Here is a 19,962-nt window from a genome sequence, read left to right as displayed (position 1 = left end):
TGGTGAGAGGGGCCGAGAGCGCCGTCTTTGACGGCGATGACGCCGTAGTCTTCGCTCTGCCCCTAAATAATGGAAAAGAAATTGTGGTTATTTTAGAACATCACCTTGTTAAACGCTAATTTTTTACGCCCAAAATATGTAAACATGCCCATGCAGATATGAGTACAAAGAATAAATAGGCCATACATGAAAACATGCCCATGCAGATATGAGTACAAAGAATAAATAGGCCATACATGAAAACATGCCCATGCAGATATGAGTACAAAGAATAAATAGGCCATACATGAAAACATGCACATGCAGATATGAGTACAAAGAATAAATAGGCCATACATGAAAACATGCCCATGCAGATATGAGTACAAAGAATAAATAGGCCATACATGAAAACATGCACATGCAGATATGAGTACAAAGAATAAATAGGCCATACATGAAAACATGCACATGCAGATATGAGTACAAAGAATAAATAGGCCATACATGAAAACATGCCCATGCAGATATGAGTACAAAGAATAAATAGGCCATACATGAAAACATGCACATGCAGATATGAGTACAAAGAATAAATAGGCCATACATGAAAACATGCCCATGCAGATATGAGTACAAAGAATAAATAGGCCATACATGAAAACATGCCCATGCAGATATGAGTACAAAGAATAAATAGGCCATACATGAAAACACGCCCATGCAGATATGAGTACAAAGAATAAATAGGCCATACATGAAAACATGCACATGCAGATATGAGTACAAAGAATAAATAGGCCATACATGAAAACATGCACATGCAGTTAGGGCCACAAAGATAAACATGAAAACCACAGTAAAAAAAAACTTACTTTCCGCTATCTGAATGCGAAAGCATGCCAGCAAGCGGGGCGTCCGCCGCTGCAGGTCGGACCACCTGCGCTCCAGCTGGCCGATCTGGCGGCGTGAGCCGAAGGAACGCAGGCGGCCACGTACCTCCGCATATGCGGAACGCTTTTCCCTACTGGTGATGGGGGGAGGCTGGCTGGTGATCCGCCTGTCCATGACCTCGGTTAACACCATCAGCTCGCGCCTGGTGAATGCCGAGGCTCTCATGATGGCAATGGTGTATTTTAAAAAAAACAATTTTAATAAAGACCCGAAAAAAATTTTGATTGGCTAATGTATTTGGGTAATAGGACAAATTCTATTGGTTAGTGTATGAGTCATGTGTTCGACAGGGCCACAAATCTATTGCGAGTTATGATATGCTTGATGCAGTGACATGCGTAAGCTAATTTAAATTAAGAAATGAACCCAGTAAAATATGCGTGGTTAAAAACAAAGAAAACAAATGGATAATTGCCTCAAACATGTATTTTGACAAATAAAAGCGAATGTTTAAGCCGTACGTATTCTGCGGGTAAACACAAACACGGACAAGAGTAAAGTTTATTGCATTTCCAAAAAAAAATAAAAAATTGACGAGCAATTAAGATAATTGATATATTGATTGGCATGATACGATTGAGGGAGGTAGGCAGAATAAAGGAGCAGGTAATCGGAATCTGACAGGCCCACTTCCGGGTTGGACTTGTGCGTGCGTTCCCTGCAAGCCACATTGGGGATGTACGCTCGCTATTTGGCACGCTCGTTAGTTAGAGGAGTGGTCGGTAGAGTTTGGGGAGGAAGTTTAGCTGCGTTCGAAATTACGAGCGAGCGCTTGAATTAACATATTTCTGTACGTACGCCGAACGTACGAACGGCCACTTGCGTCCGGGTCTGAATGAGGGCCTAAGCCTTGCTGAGAGATAGAGTGGACGGAGATAAATTACCAACCAATCAGCTCCTAACTGTCATTTTTCAAAAACAGCCTGTAAAGTGACAGTTAAGAGGTGATTGGTTGGTACTTTATCTCCATCCACTTTATCTCTCTCCAAGGCTTAGTACATCGATCCCCATATCTTTTAGCAGCTGTTATCAAATTTACTGACAGTTGACAATTATGACTGGGATCCATCTTCCCTCACCCATTGTTAATGCTTCAGTTGCTGATTGCTACTCCAGTGATCAGTGATAGCCTTGATCTACAAATCATTAAACTTTTGAACATTCTCCCTAAATCAATTTGTCTGGATGTAAATTTTTGTCGATTTCCAACACTGATCAAACTGAATGTATCTTCTTTACTAAAGTTGCCCACACACATAGCGATATTTGACACGATTTGGCCGATTTCGATGAATCGTGACGACGAATCGGGTAAAAAAAGTACAAATCGTGAGTTTATACTCACGAGCACGATGCCGATGCGCGTCCCACTCGTCGTACATCGCATCTTCTGATCTGTCGTGCTGTAGGGCAGATTAGCCAATCTGGGATACAATGCATTGGCGGCAAGATGGATCTTTAGTCAGATTGGACATTTTTAACTCCAAATCGTGATCATGACGGCAAGGGAGCTCCCGTGAAAGTTCATGAGGAAATTGGCCATAAAATCGTATCGTGAGGACATCGTTATGTGTGTGGGCACCATAAGAATCTAAAATAATAGAATTTCTCCAGATCTCGCCATAGACAGCAATAACAACTGCACCACTTACAGGAAGAAGCAAAGCCTGCAGCATCATTACAAATATGTCACATTCTTACAAAGGATGAGCTATATTAAGTCAACATTCAGCATGTTGACAATGTGATTTTACATTGGCGTTGAATGTAAGACTAATCCTAACTCTAACCCTAAATGCAGCCTAACATTCACAATGACGATATTCTGACAATGTCAACATAATGTCAGTCTCAACATTGTAAATGTAGACATGTTAATGTCATCAATCAGAACATGTCGGCATTATGAGATAGACATTCAGATTTTGATGACATTATGGCTGCATATCCTTACAAAGTATGAAAAAACTTTACCTTGTATACAGTTTCAGATTTTAAATATTTTATTCTTAAAGAAGGAGCTTGTGCATACTACAATTATATATATAATTGTAGTATGCTCAATATAATCATAATTGCTATGTAATTGAATAAAACGTATATTTTTCGATTTGTTATTATGTTATAAGTGCTCATAGCTTATATTGGACAGTGAGGGATTAGGATCTTCAGAAGGTATTGTTGCTTTTGCTGCCTTTGATGAGGTTTGGATATTAATATAAGTTCAGATACTTAAAAAAAACTGTAGTAGGTGTGTGAATTATACTTGTGTATAATTACTATTAAAGAGCCCATTAACAAAAAAAAAAAAAAAAAAAAAAAAAGATAATATTGATTCTCCAGTTTGCGGAAGAGGGGGACCCCAACAAAGTGCCATATTTTCAAATTGTTAAAATAAGGCAGCTAATGCTGGGTACACTGGGCCTGATTCAGCAGCTATCACATTTGCGATTTTGCACGGAACGCAGCTGCAAAAATATGCTAATGCTTGCCAAAGCTTAACCAGCATAAAGACACCCACTGCTGCCTTCTCATATACGTCCAACCTCCTCTTCTGTGTAAACATCGGTACCATCGATGCAGATCGGCCAGTCATGCAGCATTTACAACAGGTCTGACCAGCCGCAGATATTGCATGTCTCGTCGCATGCAGAGAGCTCTCATGCTGCGTGTGCAATCGCAATGGCTAATTTATGCATGCCATGAAGTGGCGTTCAAATTAATAGACTCATCTGTGTTTTTTTGACCACCGCCACCCCCAAATGCTGACACTTTGCAATGGATTGCTTTTTCCTTCCGTAACCGCAATGCGATAGCTGTGCATTCGCAATACGGCTTATACGCATGCACGATGGCAAACAATCGTTTGATGTGCGTCCACAATTGCATTTGCGTTCACTACTGAATCAGGCCCACTATGCGGTATATAATAAATACAGCTGACGAACACATGTCCCGGTAGGGGTTGGGGGGCAGGAGATTTGGGGTGGCTGACATCTTCCAATCACGCCGTGCATTTGCGACAGCTATTCTGTCACAGTCAGTGTGCAGAGTAGTTGGGAAAAGCGTCCACCTAGGACTACACAGCATGCATTATTTATTACCAGTCTTTGCATGCATTGCCTCATCCGCGTGGCAGTCGGGAAGCCGACGGACGTAATCCCGACTGCCGCCTTCCCGACTGTCTAAACCCAGCAAGGGTCACTCCAAAGACAGGTATCGAAATCCTGACGCCTGTCATTACACATACAGCGTGAGACCGACGCCCGGCAACCCGATCGAAGGGACGCCGGGCACGAATGGACGCGGTGGGGGAGGGTTAGGTTTAGGGTTCCCGGGAGGGGACTTAGGGTTAGGCACCCCCCTGGGAGGTTAGGGTCAGGCTAGGGGAAGGGGGGGTTAGGGTTAGGCACCCCCCCGGGGGGACATAGGTTTAGGCAGCGGGGAAGGGGGGGTTAGGTTTAGGCACTTAGAGGGAGGATTAGAGTTAGGCACTGGGGGGAGGTTAGGGTTAGGCACCCCTAAGGGAGGGTTAGGGTTACGGGGTAGAATAGGTTAGCAAATACTTACCTTAGGACGATCAGGATTTTCACTGCTGCTGGAATGCCGCTGTCGGGATTCGAACGGCGTTAAATCATACCGATTCCCTTCATCCTACAAAACTTTGTAGGTATAGATAAAGGGCTTACTGCATGGTGCATGTTAATGCCTACTAAACACATAAGTGCTGTGATGAGTATTTTTTGAAAACTGAGCGGAAGGTGGAGGAAGAGAACATTTCAGAATACAAAGACAAGGGTGGAAGAGAATACTGCAGAATACCAGAAAACAAAGGGGTGAGAAGATACAGCAGAATACAAAAGGAAGGAGGGGGGAGAACACAGCAGAATGCTAAATATGTGGCATATAATGTAGAGCAGTGGTTATTATTATTTATTATTATCCTTTATTTATATGGCGCCACAAGGGTTCCGCAGCACCTTACACAGTACATAAACAAGCACACAAGAAAACAGATATTAACAGTACAAAGAATGCAGGACAGATACATGATTTATACATTGCTGCATAACACTTAGATAAGCAGCATGGTGTCTGTAACCAAGGGTTGGGTGCTGTTGAAATTAGAGTATAATTAAGTGAAGGAGAAGCACATGAGGGAAGAGGGCCCTGCTCGTGAAAGCTTACATTCTAAAGGGTAGGGGGCAGACAAACATGGGTGACACAGATGGGCTGGATACAAGGGTCACAGTAATCTAACATCAAACTATGTGCCGTAGTACCCTGGGGTGCCTCGGGACACTTGCAGGGGTACCTCAGGTTCGTAGTCCAGCACCAAATCAAATTATTTATAGTCAATGTAATGTAAATATAAAGACAAACAGAAGCGCCAACCTGTCCACCACATAACTGAACCTAGGGATGACCAGTACCTAAGTACAATTTACTTCACTTTACTACTTTATTAATTTTTTTTCTGAATTTCTCAATAACAAAATTTTGTCTTAGGGGTGCCGTGAAAACATGCTGGTACTCTAGGGCACCGTGATTCAAAAAAAGTTTGGGAACCACTGGTGTAGAGGATCCTCTTACTGATTGGAATAAGGGCACACCTATATCTGAGAGATGGTTTGGTCAGTGACACCAATTTTTCATGATTTGAAAAGTGTCTAACTAATATTTAGATTTAACTTGGATAATTAACTTGGAGCTGCACTGCCCTGGCAAAGTCCTACATGGCCAGGGTCCAAAGCACTTGAAGCAGTTTCTGATCCCTTACTGTCCTACTCGATTACTCTGAACCATTAATTAAAGACTACTAACAGTACCTAGAATCTCCCGAAATTCGTCTGGGGGTCGAACTTTTAGCTTTGTGGCTCCTACTTTATGGAACTCGCTTCCCCGCACAGTGCGAGAGGCCTCCACTCTAGAATCCTTCAAAATAGACTCAAGACTCACCTATTCACCCAAGCATTTCACTAATGTCCCTTGTTAAGCTTGTTTTTGTATTTTGTGCTGTAAAGGCAAATTAGCACTTTGAGTCCTTTAGGAGAAAAGTGCTATATAAATAACATTATTATTATTATTATTAATATTATTATTATTATAATAATAATAATCAAGCGATAGTTATTTTCTATCAGTAAGGACAAATGTATGCTTCAGTAATGTGGTGAGATCTGTCTGGCATGAGTGGTATATGGAGGCATGTGGAGAAGTCTGGCTGAGGTTTAGAGTACATGTGGGATCTGTGGGCTTCTGGGTGTCTGAGTGCATCTGGCAGCATATTGTGGCAGGTGGGAGGTCTGAGTGGCATATGGTAGAATTTTTAACCAAGTGAGGGTCATTTGCTTTATACATCACTAAAACATAATAACATTGTTCTAAAAATTATTTTATTAATTAGGTTGTGATATTATAATATTTACGAACTTATCTCTAAAGGAGAGGGGGATCCAGGATCAAAATCTGTCAGAGGGTCCATCTATAAGTAGCCCTGACACCAAATACTATTTTTTCAGTGACAAAAAAATATATTCAATGTGAATTACTAACTATAGAACACCCTATGTGAATTAAAAAGCATACTTCAAACAAAAGATATATAAGACATACATAAAGTTTTCTAGAAATGTGTGAAAAAAACAAACAAAACACATATAGTAAACACTACAGTAACGTGATACCTGATGCTGCCACTGTGAAGTTTCACACAGAAGGAATGAGACAAAACTTCCATGGCCTTCAGTGAGATGCCTAGCTCCTCCCAGTCATGAGGCTGGTCACATGATCATGACAACAAGAGGTGGGTCCTTTATTTAGCTCTCTCTGAAGTTTAACTAGTATCTACCACAGGTGTTCTCATGGTTGCCATTTTGTTGTCATAGTTCTCCTCTTCCTGTGAGATAGGACTCCGGCATCTGGGTCACACGTAATGTTCCGAGGCTGTGAGGCATGGTTTTCTCAGAGCGTGCAAAGCGACCTGATCAACTTTTGGGGTTAGAAAATACATAACCCATATTTGTTGTATTAGGGGACGATTCAATTCGGCGCAATGCCTGCAAGTTGCCTGCGTTCCAATCGCTTTGCCACCAACTCGCAACCATCAACATCGCAAATGTTTCCTCAGACCCCAAAGAAGTGCACAAGCAAATCTGTAATGTCCGGCTAGTATAGGGCCTGTTTCAGAGATGGACGCAATGCAGATCTATACGCAGTTGAGTGATTATCAGTGATCTGCGTATGCATCTGAGCTGCACTGCGCATGCGTCGTTTCATTACCATTTATGGGCGGCCACGGGGGGGATGACTCAAATGCAGGAGTTGCGACTGGTTTTGGGGCATGTCTCAGCCTGTGACTGCGACCCGTATGCAGTAAAATGGGCGATTATCAACTGATATGTGACCGATGCTACGTCGTTGTATGCAGTCACTTTGATTTGCAAACCCGCCAGTGGGCGTGTCAATAATATCACGGTGGCTGCGACATTTGCATATTTTTGCTGCTACGTACAAATGTGCAGCTGTGGTGGCATTAGTGTACATCTCTGACTCAGGCCTATAATTCCCAGCGATGTGCACAGCTGCACATAGCGACTGCATACCGGCTTCAATTGAATTGCCCCATTAGGCTTGTTGTAATGTGTTTGCAGTCTGTTCATATCTGAAATATTGTTGATGTATGTACCAGTGAGGTATTATATAACAAGGAGCATCTGGGATTATCAGTAACCACTAGTGTTGGATGGGCTGGGCTGCGGTAAAGTGCCATTATCGTGGGCAATTAGTCTGAAGAAATACCCCAGCGTCTGACCCTATCCTTTCTGTTGTAGCATGCTGCATTAAGTAATAAGCAAGACAGCATATATTCATCACCATGACAGACTATTGGCACCAGAGCACTTTTTTTTTTTTTTAAAGGGAATTTTTTAAAACTTCAATTCAAAAATGAGTTTGGGTTGTTGTAGGAACAAAAAAATACATAGGGAAAACCTGAAAGGAGTTGCATTGTGGGCTCTGTTGATAAGTATGCATATTAAATGTGAACCTTACCCCAGTTTAATAATTCACAAACATCTGTTCATTTTGTAGAGTCTGAAGGTGGCGTTCTCACAACTCATCATCATGCCAGTTATCTTTTTAGCAGTGATGCATCTCACCGTGATACCCAGAGGTCTGTGTTGCTGAACAAGTTCCTTATTTTCTGACATGTTTTGTCCTGGTGTGCCACCATTTTCAGGGTAATAAGAGTTGTAGCTAACATAAAGTTGGTATTATATTACAGTGTATAAAAATGTGCATATTTGCAATTACGTGTAGTGCAGGAACGGTATACTAATTTGTAAATGCCCCAACTTGGTCTATAAAGTCATGCGCTTTGTTGGACATGCCACTGTGCCTGGGAGACATGTTACTTTAAATAGAAAAACTGATATTGTTAACACTATTTAACCCCGTCAACCCCTTCGTGCTAAGCGCGAGTGTGAATCGTCATACGTATACGTCTAAAATGAAATAATATACTGATATATCCCCCTACCAGTATATCTTGTCAGTGGATCTGAAAGAACAGGCAGTGTATTTATGACATTGTTGCATCGGTGTGTGATGACTTCAGGGAATGTGCCCTCAGCCTACACTACAGAAACCTAGAGACCCAGGGACACACTTGGTAAAAGAAAGAAATAATAAGCGGATTAAAATCTGACTGCCCGTTATTTAACAAAACCCTTCAGTTTTTAATGAGCACGACCCATATATATGGAGATTAAACAGAAATTGTGTAAATATTTGCAAAGTTTTACAGTACCTCCCAAATAATCACTGCGTTTGGTAAATTTTTGTTTAATCTCCACATACAGGGCCGTAGCTAGGGTAGTGCGGCCGGTGCCATCACACAGGGCACCACAGGTCAGGGGGCGCTGTTTGGGCCTGTCAAATTTCTGTTTATTATCATTCTTGCTTGTAGCTTCCTCTTATTTCATCCCCAGCATCTCCTGGCCTCTCCTATCTCTTCCCTGGCCCTTCCCCATGAAGCCATGGCCCTTTTTTGGATGCATTATGTCCCTTTGAAAAATGAGGGGGGCGCCAATGCTCTTTCTGGCACAGGGCACCAAAAAGTCTAGTCACGGCTCTGTCCACATATATATGGTTTGTTCTAATTTCTAATTAAAAACAGAAGGGTTTTGTCATATAATGGTCAGAAATCAATGGATAAGATTTGGGATCTTTTTTTTACCTACAGTATATTGAATAGTGGAATCGACATATATATGTCTACTTGTGCATCACCAGATGAGAGGAAAGCTGACTGTCTTGGGGACTGCCTTACTCCCAAATGGAGACGTATTTCCCTTCTTCCATGCTGGCAAAACAGCAATGCCAGGAGAATAAATGGGTATGCGTTCCGCATCCTGGCTGCCTGGATGCCGACGCTTACCTTACCGGCGCCAGAATACCGACGCCAGTCAGAATCTCGGTGCCGCCATCCTGGCCGCTGGGATGCCGAAGGTAAGTAGCGGGGAGGGCGGAAGGGTGTGGTTTAGGGGTTAGGTTTAGGCACTAGGGGGAAGGTTAGGTTTGGGGTGCGGGGAGGGGGAGGTTAGATTCAGGCACTAGGGGGAGGGTTAGGCACTAAGGGGGGAGGGTTAGGGTTAGGCACTAAGGGGGGAGGGTTAGGTTTACGGTAAGGGGAAGGGGAGGTTAGATTTAGGCACTAGGGGGGATGTTAGGTTCAGGCACCAGGAAGGGAGGGCTAGGGTTAGGGTAGGAAGAGATGGAGTCTCGGTATGTTTACCCTGTCGGGATTCTGACCGCCTGGATCTCGTCTGTCAGTTTTACATACCGATTCCGAAGAAATTAGGTAATTCCAATATGGTTGCAGATAGAAGAGACATTGGACCTTATTCTGACTAGCACACAAGAGTGAATATGGCATCCTGCACAAGCATCATGGGCTACATACACATCTTTGCAATTCCGATTTAGAGCTGTACGCATCTTGGCCGCTAAATAAGTGTTTCTGGATGGCAACTAGACAACAACAATGTGAATGGGTGCAAAAAGTTTTGTGGGTGTGTTGTTAGCATCTAGACAGAGTAGCTTGTTATTCTCAGTCAAGCGCAGTGGCGGGCTGGGCCGGGGGGCAGGGTGCCATGTGCCGCCCGGGCCGCAGCGTCATACGGGCCGCGGGCAGTCTGTGTCACTGTGAGCCGGCAGCTGTGTGTTTGCTGTAATCAGCAGCCGCTGAGAGTCTGTCAGACTCTCATCGGCTGCTGCTGCTTCCACTGCGGGAGCCATCTTCCGGCTCCCGCAGTGGGTAATGGGAGAGACGTCATGAGTAATGACGTCTCTCCCATGCAAAGCGGCCGGAGGAGCTGTTAGCGGCGGGACCAGGAGCGGGAGTTTTAGGTAAGTGATTTTTTTTATTTTTATTAAGTCTCTCTCTACTGGGGGGGGGGCTACTGGGGGCACTACCATGGGGGGGACTACTACTACTGGGGGCACTACAAGGGGGGGACCACTACTAGGGGCACTACAAGGGGAGGGGACTACTACTAGGGGCACTGCATAGGGGGAGGGGACTATTACTAGGGGCACTACATAGAGGGAGGGGACTACCACTGGGGGCACTGCATCGAGGGACCACTGCTGGGGGCTCTATATAAAGGGCAATACTGGGGGTACTGCATAGGGGGGAGACTACAACTGGGGCCACTATTTAAGGGGCATTGCATAAGGGTTACCACTATTGGGGGCACTGCATGGGGGGTGGACTGCTACTGGGGGCACTATATAAGGGGCACTGCATAGGGGGTACCACTATTGGGGCACTATATAAGGGGCTTACTACTGGGGGCACTAGGGGCACTGCACAGGGGGGACCACTACTGGGGGCACTATATAAGGGGCTTACTACTGGGGGCACAAGGGGCACTGCATAGGGGGGATCACTACTGGGGGCACTACTGGAGGCCTGCATAAGGGTGTTCTCTCCTGTGGCACACGGGGACACTGCATATGGGCACTACGACAGGGGGCTGCCCCTAATCTTTATTTTTACCTTACATTAATCCCATATGGACCCGCCTCCTCCCTGAAACATTTGAGGGGGGGGGCACCGTAGCACGCACGTTCTTCGGGCACCCTGGCTACACGCTGCTCCTCTGCCAGGGCCGCCTGCATGCATTTGCCCCAGGCTAAAAGTTGCCAGCCAGCCCCTAGTCAAGTGTATGCATAGAGTATGAATGACTCAGAGAGATCTCCTGCACCTTGCTTAGGGAGGGCCGCAACTAGGGGGAGGCTGGAGGTGTGTTTGCACCGGGTGCCGAATTAGGGGCCCATAGCCCCTGCATCCGACAGTGCCGCTGCACCCGCCTAGTGTCCCACAGGCCACCTCAGCCCGGCGCCGCAGCTCCTTCCCTGCAGTGCAGCGGCAGCCGGAGGCTGGAGTTCTCTCCTGAACTCCAGCTTCCGGCTCTCCCTAAGGGCACTATGGGAGAGACGTCATGACGTCTCTCCCATAGTTCCGAGGAGAAGCCGGGTAGACCGGACGGTGGCGGACACAAAAGCGGGGTTTAAGGTAAGTATTGTTTTGTTTTGATAATTTTCCTGTGTAAGCAGCACTACAGGCAGCATTACTATGGGGCATCAACTCAGGGAGCATTACTATATGGGTACTACTATGGGGCATTACTATAGAGGCACTGCTGCAGGGGCATTACTATAGGGGCACTGCTACAGGGGACATTACTATAGGGACACTGCTGAAGGGTGCATTACTATAGGGGCACTACAACAGGGGGCATTACTATAGGGGCACTGCTGCAGGGGGCATTATTATAGGGGTACTGCTGCAGGGGGCATTACTATAGGGGTACTGCTGCAGGGGGCATTACTATAGGGGCACTGCTGCAGGGGGCAGTACTATAGGGGCACTGCTACAGGGGGAATTACTATAGGGGCACTGCTGCAGGGGGCATTACTATAGAGGCACTACTACAGGGGGCATTATTATAGGGACACTGCTGCAGGGGGCAGTACTATAGGGGCACTGCTACAGGGGGCATTACTATAGGGGCACTGCTGCAGGGGGCACTACTACAGGGGACATTACTATATGGGCACTACTGCAGGGGGCATTACTATAGGGGCACTGCTGCAGGTGGCATTATTATAGGGGTACTGCTGCAGGGGGCATTACTATAGGGGCACTACTACAGGGGGCATTACTATAGGGGCACTGCTGCAGGGGGCATTATTATAGGGGTACTGCTGCAGGGGGCATTATTATAGGGGTACTGCTGCAGGGGGCATAACTATAGGGGTACTGCTGCAGGGGGCATTACTATAGGAGCACTGCTGCAGGGGGCATTACTATAGGGCACTACTACAGGGGGCATTACTATATGGGCACTGTTGCAGGGGGGTATTATGTGTAAATGGCATTACAATATGTGGCATTATGTGTAAATGGCATTACAATATGTGGCATTATGTGTAAATGGCATTACAATATGTGGCATTATGTGTAAAGGGCATTACAATATGTGGCATTATGTGTAAAGGGCATTACAATATGTGGCATTATGTGTAAAGGGCATTACAATATGTAGCATTATGTGTAAAGGGCATTACAATATGTGGCATTATGTGTAAAGGGCATTACAATATGTGGCATTATGTGCAATATGTTGTTCTGTCTATATTTGTAATATTAATAAAATTATTTGGACATTTGATGGTTTTATTTAAGAAACCGTAACTAATATTTTTAAGGGATGTATATTAAATTTAATGTCAGAAAACGCCAAATTACTGTCTTGCCCCGGGTGACAAAAATCCTATTTTCGGCCCTGGCTTAGGGTAGGTGTAAATGCCAGTGATATGATGATGGCTTTTCTCTAGGACAGAAGAGAGGAGAAGTGTGATTTGCACAACTCATTATGTGTGTATTGTCGCATTAATTTTCCATTAACAGCGGGTGACGGAATCACATTCACATTATGTGCCATTCAGTATCAGGCCCCTTAGTTAAGTCTCTTGCGATATCCATGCAGAGTATACTTGCCTACTCTCCCGAAATGGTCGGGAGCCTTCCGAAAATCAGGTGTAATTCCCTTCCACACGGAAGAGTGGGCAAGTTTCCCAGCCGGCGCCCTCAAACCCCACCAGCATCCACTCCCCACCTTGCATAGGTGGCTGGTCCGAGGAGGACTGATGACGCGATTCACGCTGAATTGCGTCATCGTGGCCCTGCCTCTAGCTACACAGTGCCGGTAATCTCGGTATTGTGTAGCGGGGGCGGGACACGTTGATGCAATCGTGCGGCCATGCCTACGCCCCCAAAACCTTGTCAATCCCCCCTTTATGTGCCGAGCTGGCTTTCTCCTCCCGGAAGAGGCAGTCAGATTGTCGGCAAGCCTGATGCAGAATCTTCCTGCTCTGATTTTACAGAGACTCTAAGCTTCTATCAAGACTTAAGGTGCCCATACTCGGGACGATTTTTTACACGATTTGGACAGTTTTGACAGGTTGGACAGACCAATCGTGTGAAAATTGGTGTATTTTATGTCTTCTGCGACCCCGATGCGCGTCCCCACCGTCCTCTAGTTGCATCGCAGATCAGATGGTTTTGCAGAGAGATCTACGATCTTCTGAGTGCAATGTGATACACTTCTATACATCTTATCCTATGATCGTAACGATCAATCGTACACCATTTGACCACATCTTAATTTCAAGGGAAGAATTTCAAGGGCAATCGTACAACTCATCTTACCAACTTTGAATCGCATTATGTATGGGGGCTTTTAGTTAAAGTTATTAAAAGGAGCCATTACTTTTAATCAAACTCTGCAGGAGGTTATAGATTGCATGCTACAATTTAACCAGAGAATACAATATGCTGAATCATCCACCCTTCAGAAAACACAGCAACAATTATGGAATAAGTGTCTGATTCAGACCCGGTCGCAAGCGCTGAGCGCTCGCAACCGGGTCGATGTTTGTGGGATGTCAGTGGGATGATGTCAGTGGGAGAGCTTTTGGCTCTATTTGAGCCGAAAGCTCTCTGGGGCTTGTGGCCACAAGACCCTACCACAAGGGTCTCATCGCAAGCCCGATGGTCGCGATGGTCTTGACCATCGTGACCATCATCATGGCCGCTCGCATTAGCTGTGGGTGGCAACCCACAGCACTGCAAGCAGCCAGGAGGCCGCTCCATAAAAAAAAAAAAAGACGCCCTGATTCAGAGCGAGCGCTCTATCAGAGAGTTTGGCTCTGAATCAGGGCCAGAGATCCTTGTCATATGATTGGAATAAACTTGCAATTTCACGCACTGTGAAGAGCTTCTGATGAAAACTCCCAAAGATTTTATATTTCTAGTCCTCTTGAGTTTTTTAATAATAATGTGCGTTCATATGGGATATTTATTGTAATTCTCAAATGCTTCTGATAATATGTCTGTTTTGCTATTGCTGTTTTCCCCTGGGAGCATGTTTCACCCAATTATTACTGTTTCATCCAATTATTATTACTGTACTCACATCACCAGTTTTTACAGGGACATAGTTTACAACTGATATTTGTTGAACGATGGATTTCCCCTCACCAGTATTTTGCTATGTGTTTATATGTATGTTAGTTTCTTTTTGTATTGTTTTGGTCTCTGGTGCACTGTGGGCTCAGCTGGTGCCCTCCATGCCTCTAATAGTCCTGCCTCCCCCTGGGATTATCTTTTAATAAATTAACATTTTTGTGAGTGTTTTATTATTGTCGCTGTTCAGCTAGGCAATGCTGGCCCCCATCTTCAAGCGAGCTTTATCTCATGTACTGCTCAACTGTATGTTGATGTTGTATATCACAGGCGAAAATATGTTCCCGGAATGTTGGAGGAATTCCCAGATTAAATGGAAAAAAGGGCTTTACATTTTTACGCGAGATGAGGGTAGACGTCCTGTTGCTGCAGAAGACCCACCATTCCGATTTGAAAGTCACAAAACCAAGTACAATGGGCTTCTCAGTAGTTTCCCATACGACATACAGTATAACTCTAAAGCATGCGGGATAGCTATATTAATGGAGTGCCTCAATCCAGGAGGGATATGTTATTGCACACCTCACGTCTGGAGGTATACACTGTGTAATTTGTATTCCCCAAAGCTGTATACGAAGTAATTTTTTCAAAGATTATTAGCAAATGTTTATTTGCATGCTGACTCCTTAATAGTGGTAGGCAAAGGGTCTAGTAGCACCCAATGCAATAATTTTAGGAGCTTCCCATTCATTTAGCATACAGCTATATATAATTTGCAAGACATGACTTAATTTACTACATGACTGGAGACTTTGGGGAGTAGTAGCTATCTCAGCAGAAGGCATTAGCAATAAAGTTTCAGGCTGCAGGAGAAAGGTGGGTTTCAGGCTGCAGGGAAAAGAAGGGATTCAGACAAAAAGGTAGGAGGAATTCTGTCTTCAGGAGGAAGGTGGCTTTTGGGCTGCAGGGACAAGGGTGTATTCGGCAAGGATGTGCAGTCAGGCTAGGCAGAGCCTCACTTGTCATACTCCCTCCCCTATGATACTCCCTATCATGCTCCAGAGTTTTGATAGAAAAACTGTGTTTTTATTCATGTGTCTCCCCAGCCATTGACCTCTCCGTACATCACTGGTATTCGGGCTGCAGGGGGAAGAAGGGATTTAGGCTGCACAGGGGATTCGGGCTGCAGTAGAAAAAAGGGTTTCGGGCTGCAGGGAGTAGAAGAGATTTGGGCTGCACTGCAGAGGAAGGAGGGCTTTGGGCTGCAGGGAGGAGGGATTCAGGGAGTCCTAGTCTTGACAGAAAGAAAGTCTCATAAGATGTTGATGCAGCATCTCGCGAGACCCATATTGTAGCTCTGCGGCGGCCGCTCTCTTAGCTGAATGGTCGAGTGACCCACTGCTAAGTGGAAGGACCGGACAGGGCCGGATTAACAATGGGGTGGCAGCTCCAGGCCCCCTGAGGAAAACAGGCCCACATGATCCTCTGAAGCTCACCACTCATGCAGTGCACTGAGCAGCAGCGCTGCGCTACAGACCTAGAATCAAGGATTCCACAGAAGGGGTGGCTCAGGCAGTGCACCCACCTCCAGTCCGCCTGCTGCATGCCTCCACCAATGTACAGAGTCTAACATGCTGTGGATGTTCCCTCCTCCTAAGGGCTGCTCACAGTTCTCAGCTGCACTTTAGTGATCAGGCACAGACTGACATCCACATAGTAGCCCCTCACATCCCCAGCACTAGGCATGCCCCCTTCCTGCTTCTATACCAATTGCCTCCCTCACTTCTACTCCTCCCATCCTCAGACCACTCCCTCCTTCCTCTTTGTCATTCCTGAGGCTGTCCCTCTACTACTCTTCTCCATGTTCCATCTCTCTGCGGGTGCTCGAGTCGTCACCATAGAGACAGTGAAATGTCAGTGCCTGTGGATGGTATATCACTATGAGCCATATTCAATTAAGCTGCGAAAACCCGTTATCGGCAATACTTTATCGCCGATGCCGTTATTTTCGCTATTCTCACTTATCCCCGTATTCAATTTGGATGACCTTTCGCAGGTGCGGAAAGTCAGAAGTTCGAACCCAGCGAAAAAGTATCCCCATTGAATAGGTGGCAAGAACAAGTGCAGAATTGAGGTTTTGGGGTGCAGACTGCCCCTAAAGGTATTCTGTGTCAAAAAATGAAAAAAAAAACAAAAAACCATAGGACACCCCAAAAAAAGGTACTTTCATTTTGGGAGTGTAAAAAAAAATTGGGGGACACTTTAAAACTAGCGAAATAGACTCCAGGGGGGTCCCCAAGTATGCCCCAGGTTATGTTTTATTGCAGGTGTTTGCGGCAGGTGGATCTTTCACGAGTTTTACAATTTCACTTTAGCCACTTAAATATGCTTGCACCCATTTTCATGTACCCAAAATTTGATGGGACTAGTTATTTAAAAAAAAAAAAAGGAAGCTAAATGCTATTCTTCACCACTATCTCAAAGGCGCTAAAAAGCACCTATTGAGACCATTTAAAAACCCCAAATACCTTTAGCAGGGCTATTCGGGTGTACCCATAGTTATCCCCATGTCAGACCATCTTTTGGGGGGTGTCAGGCTGATTTCCCCAAAAATGACAGGACTATTCGCACATTACCTTTTCGCCGGGTCCCGTTTTCGCCGATTCCAGATTGAATACGGGGATACGCGCGCGATAACTTTTCACTTGCAAAACCGCCAATGACGGCGAAAAGTCCGGCAACTGACTTTTCGCCTCAAATTGAATATGGCCCTATGTTGTAATGTTATAGGGGAGGGTTAGTGCAGTAATAAAGTTATGTAGTGTGAAAGGCAGTGTACTGATGTTGTGTGAGGAGATAGTGAGTGTAGTAATGTAATATAGTGATGTAGTGTGGGGAACTAGTATGGTGATGTATGGGGAGTGGTAGTGTGAGGATGTAGTGTTGGGAGGTAGTGTAGTGATGTAGTGTGGTGCAGGAGTAATGGGAGATTGTATAGTGATGTAGTGTGGGGAGGCAGTGAGTGTAGTGATATCACGTGATGTAGTGTGGGGAGGTAGTATAGTGATGTAGTGTGGGGTGGCAGTGAGTGTAGTGATGTAGTGTGAGGAGGTAGTATAGTGATGTAGTATGGGGAGAAGTAGTGCAGTGATATAGTGTGGGGAATAGCATAGTCATATACAGTAGTGTAGGGAGGTAGCATAGTGATATAGTATAGGGATGTACTGTTGTGATTTACTGCAAGGATGTAGTGTAGACAGGTTGCATAGTGATATATAGCGCAGGGATGTAGTGCAGTGATATAGTGTGGGGAGGTAGCGTAGTGATGTAGTATGTGGAAGGTAGTGCAGAGATGTAGTGTGGTGAGGTAGTGCAGTGATGTAGTGTGGTAATGATAGTGTTGAGATGTAGTGCAGTGACATGAGGGAATGTAGTGTGGGGAGGTTGCGTAGTGATATAAGGCAGTGATATAGTGTGGGGAGGTAGCGTAGTGATATAGTATATAGAGTATATGGAAGGTAGTGCAGTGATATAGTGTGGAGATGTAGTGTAGTAGTGATAGTGTGGAGATGTAGTGCAGTGATATTGGGCCTGTTCATCATCGAAGGCCGATGATGAAGTATTGAACTCGGTGCGAATGATACTTAAGTATCCAACTTGCAGCGGGGGAAACGTGACACCGGAGCAATTCATTATTGCTCCAGTGAGGGGACAACTGCTCTGAAAAGCAGTGGTCCCCTCGGTTAGTATTGCAGCTACAGATGTAGCTGCGTTACTTACACCTCCCCATTGGGACAGCTACGCATGCATGACCCGAGGTCACGCATGCGCACAGCCACCGGTGAGGTATTGAGGAGGCGGCGAAGGGATCCTATCGGACCCCTCTTCGCATCCCCGGAACTCCTTCCCATAGGAAGGAACGGGGCTACGAGAGCAAGTGCCATCTGGAGATGGCGCTTGTTCTCGGCAGCAAACTTGTTTGCTGAATACCAAGGGGATCCTATCAGACCCCTGATGATGAATGGCACAGTAACTTAAATATAAGGAAAATAGCGTTTCCATTTATCGTTTGATGAATAGGCCCCATTGTGAGGGGATGTAGTGTGGGGAGGTAGTTCAGTAATATAGTGGGAATTAGTTAGTGTTAATTATACCTCCTGCTGTGGCACACAATAGGCCCTTCATAAATTTAATCTCCAGGCCCATGTGGACCGTATTCTGGCACTGGGACCGGTGGTAGGGTAACACTGCCCGCCTGTCCGGTCACCAGTTTGCGGGGGCCTTTCATATAGTAATACAGCTCTGGGAGGCTCACTGTACTCTTTATGGAGTGGCGCACACGTTCAGCTTCTCCACTCGAATGGCCCTCGAGTCGGCCCTGGGTAGGGGTATACAAACCATAATGCAGGTGTCCTAAGGCTGCAGGAAGACACTAATGGCTTTGGTGTTGATGGGCTGTCTGAGGAGTTCTATGAAACTTTATCTGATAGGATTTTGATAATTTGCAAGCAGTGTTCAATACTATTGTAAATTACTGTTTATTACCTGCATATTTTAACTCTGATATCATTAAGGTTTTCACCAAACTAGGCAGAAACCCTGAGCTTCCAGCAAGCCATAAGACAATCTGTCTGCTGGCTGTTGTAGGCCTTTTTAGCATGGATGGATCTCTAGCCCAGGATAGAGGGGGCAATGATTGGCAGCTGAGAGGAATGGATTGGATGCATGGATGACATCAGTATTCCCACTGTTAATTGGGTTTAGTTTCTTCCCGACATGCACAAGACCATTTATTTGATAGCGATTTATAGTGCGCCTTTGTTTTTAATTGTTTTTTTATTTACTTTACCATACATTACTGTTTTCCAAGACTGTTTATTTTATTATTGTTTGTCTATTATTGTCATTATTATTTTTCTTTTTTGTTATATTATTATTGTTTAAACTTGTTGGTCTATTTTTGACAACTATTAGGTGGATGTGCCTTTAATTTATTTGGGTTAATGTATATAGCATGTATTATTGCAGATTATAGACACATCACTTGTTTGTAATTTTGTTCAATAATGCTTTCAAATCAGTAAATAGATGTTAAAACCCACTTTTGCCCATTGTAGTAAGATTTTCTTTGACATGTCAGGAGGTGTAAGCAAACTAATGTTACTTTCTGAAAATTAAAAATCTATGGGGGCGATTCAATTGTTTTGGACGCCCATTAATTATCTCACTTGTCATGCCCAAATAGATGGGTTTAACCGCGTATAGCCCAAACCACAGACTTTTTGCACATTTCTGCTCACCACCTCAAAAAGCAGAATGTGTCCACCCGCGGCACTCACGCCCAATCGAAGAATTTAATTGGTCTGTTGGGCGCCCATTAATTAGCGCGGCACACAAAACAATTGAATTCCCCCCTACAGGTATAATTGTTATGGATACTACATAAACACATTTATGATATTGATGTTGGCATGTGACCAATCCAAAACTTG

General features: G+C 44.9%; 1 protein-coding gene across 1 annotated transcript in view; it reads left to right on the top strand.

Annotated features, from left to right (window-relative positions):
• Positions 1 to 6,868: 6,868 nt before the first annotated feature.
• TERB2 (telomere repeat binding bouquet formation protein 2) overlaps positions 6,869 to 19,962 on the top strand; it is a 53,924-nt gene continuing 40,830 nt past the window's right edge. The window contains exons 1-2 of the mRNA XM_088444615.1: positions 6,869 to 6,932; positions 8,026 to 8,107. Of these exons, the coding sequence (XP_088300741.1) occupies positions 6,869 to 6,932; positions 8,026 to 8,107 (146 nt within the window). The remainder of the gene's footprint in view (positions 6,933 to 8,025; positions 8,108 to 19,962) is intronic.

Source organism: Taudactylus pleione, unplaced genomic scaffold (assembly GCF_031769625.1).
Source record: "Taudactylus pleione unplaced genomic scaffold, aTauple2 ptg000019l, whole genome shotgun sequence".
NCBI classification, from domain to species: domain Eukaryota; kingdom Metazoa; phylum Chordata; class Amphibia; order Anura; family Myobatrachidae; genus Taudactylus; species Taudactylus pleione.
The sequence above is the reverse complement of the archived record's forward strand: the minus strand, read 5'-3'. Positions and strand labels throughout refer to the sequence as shown.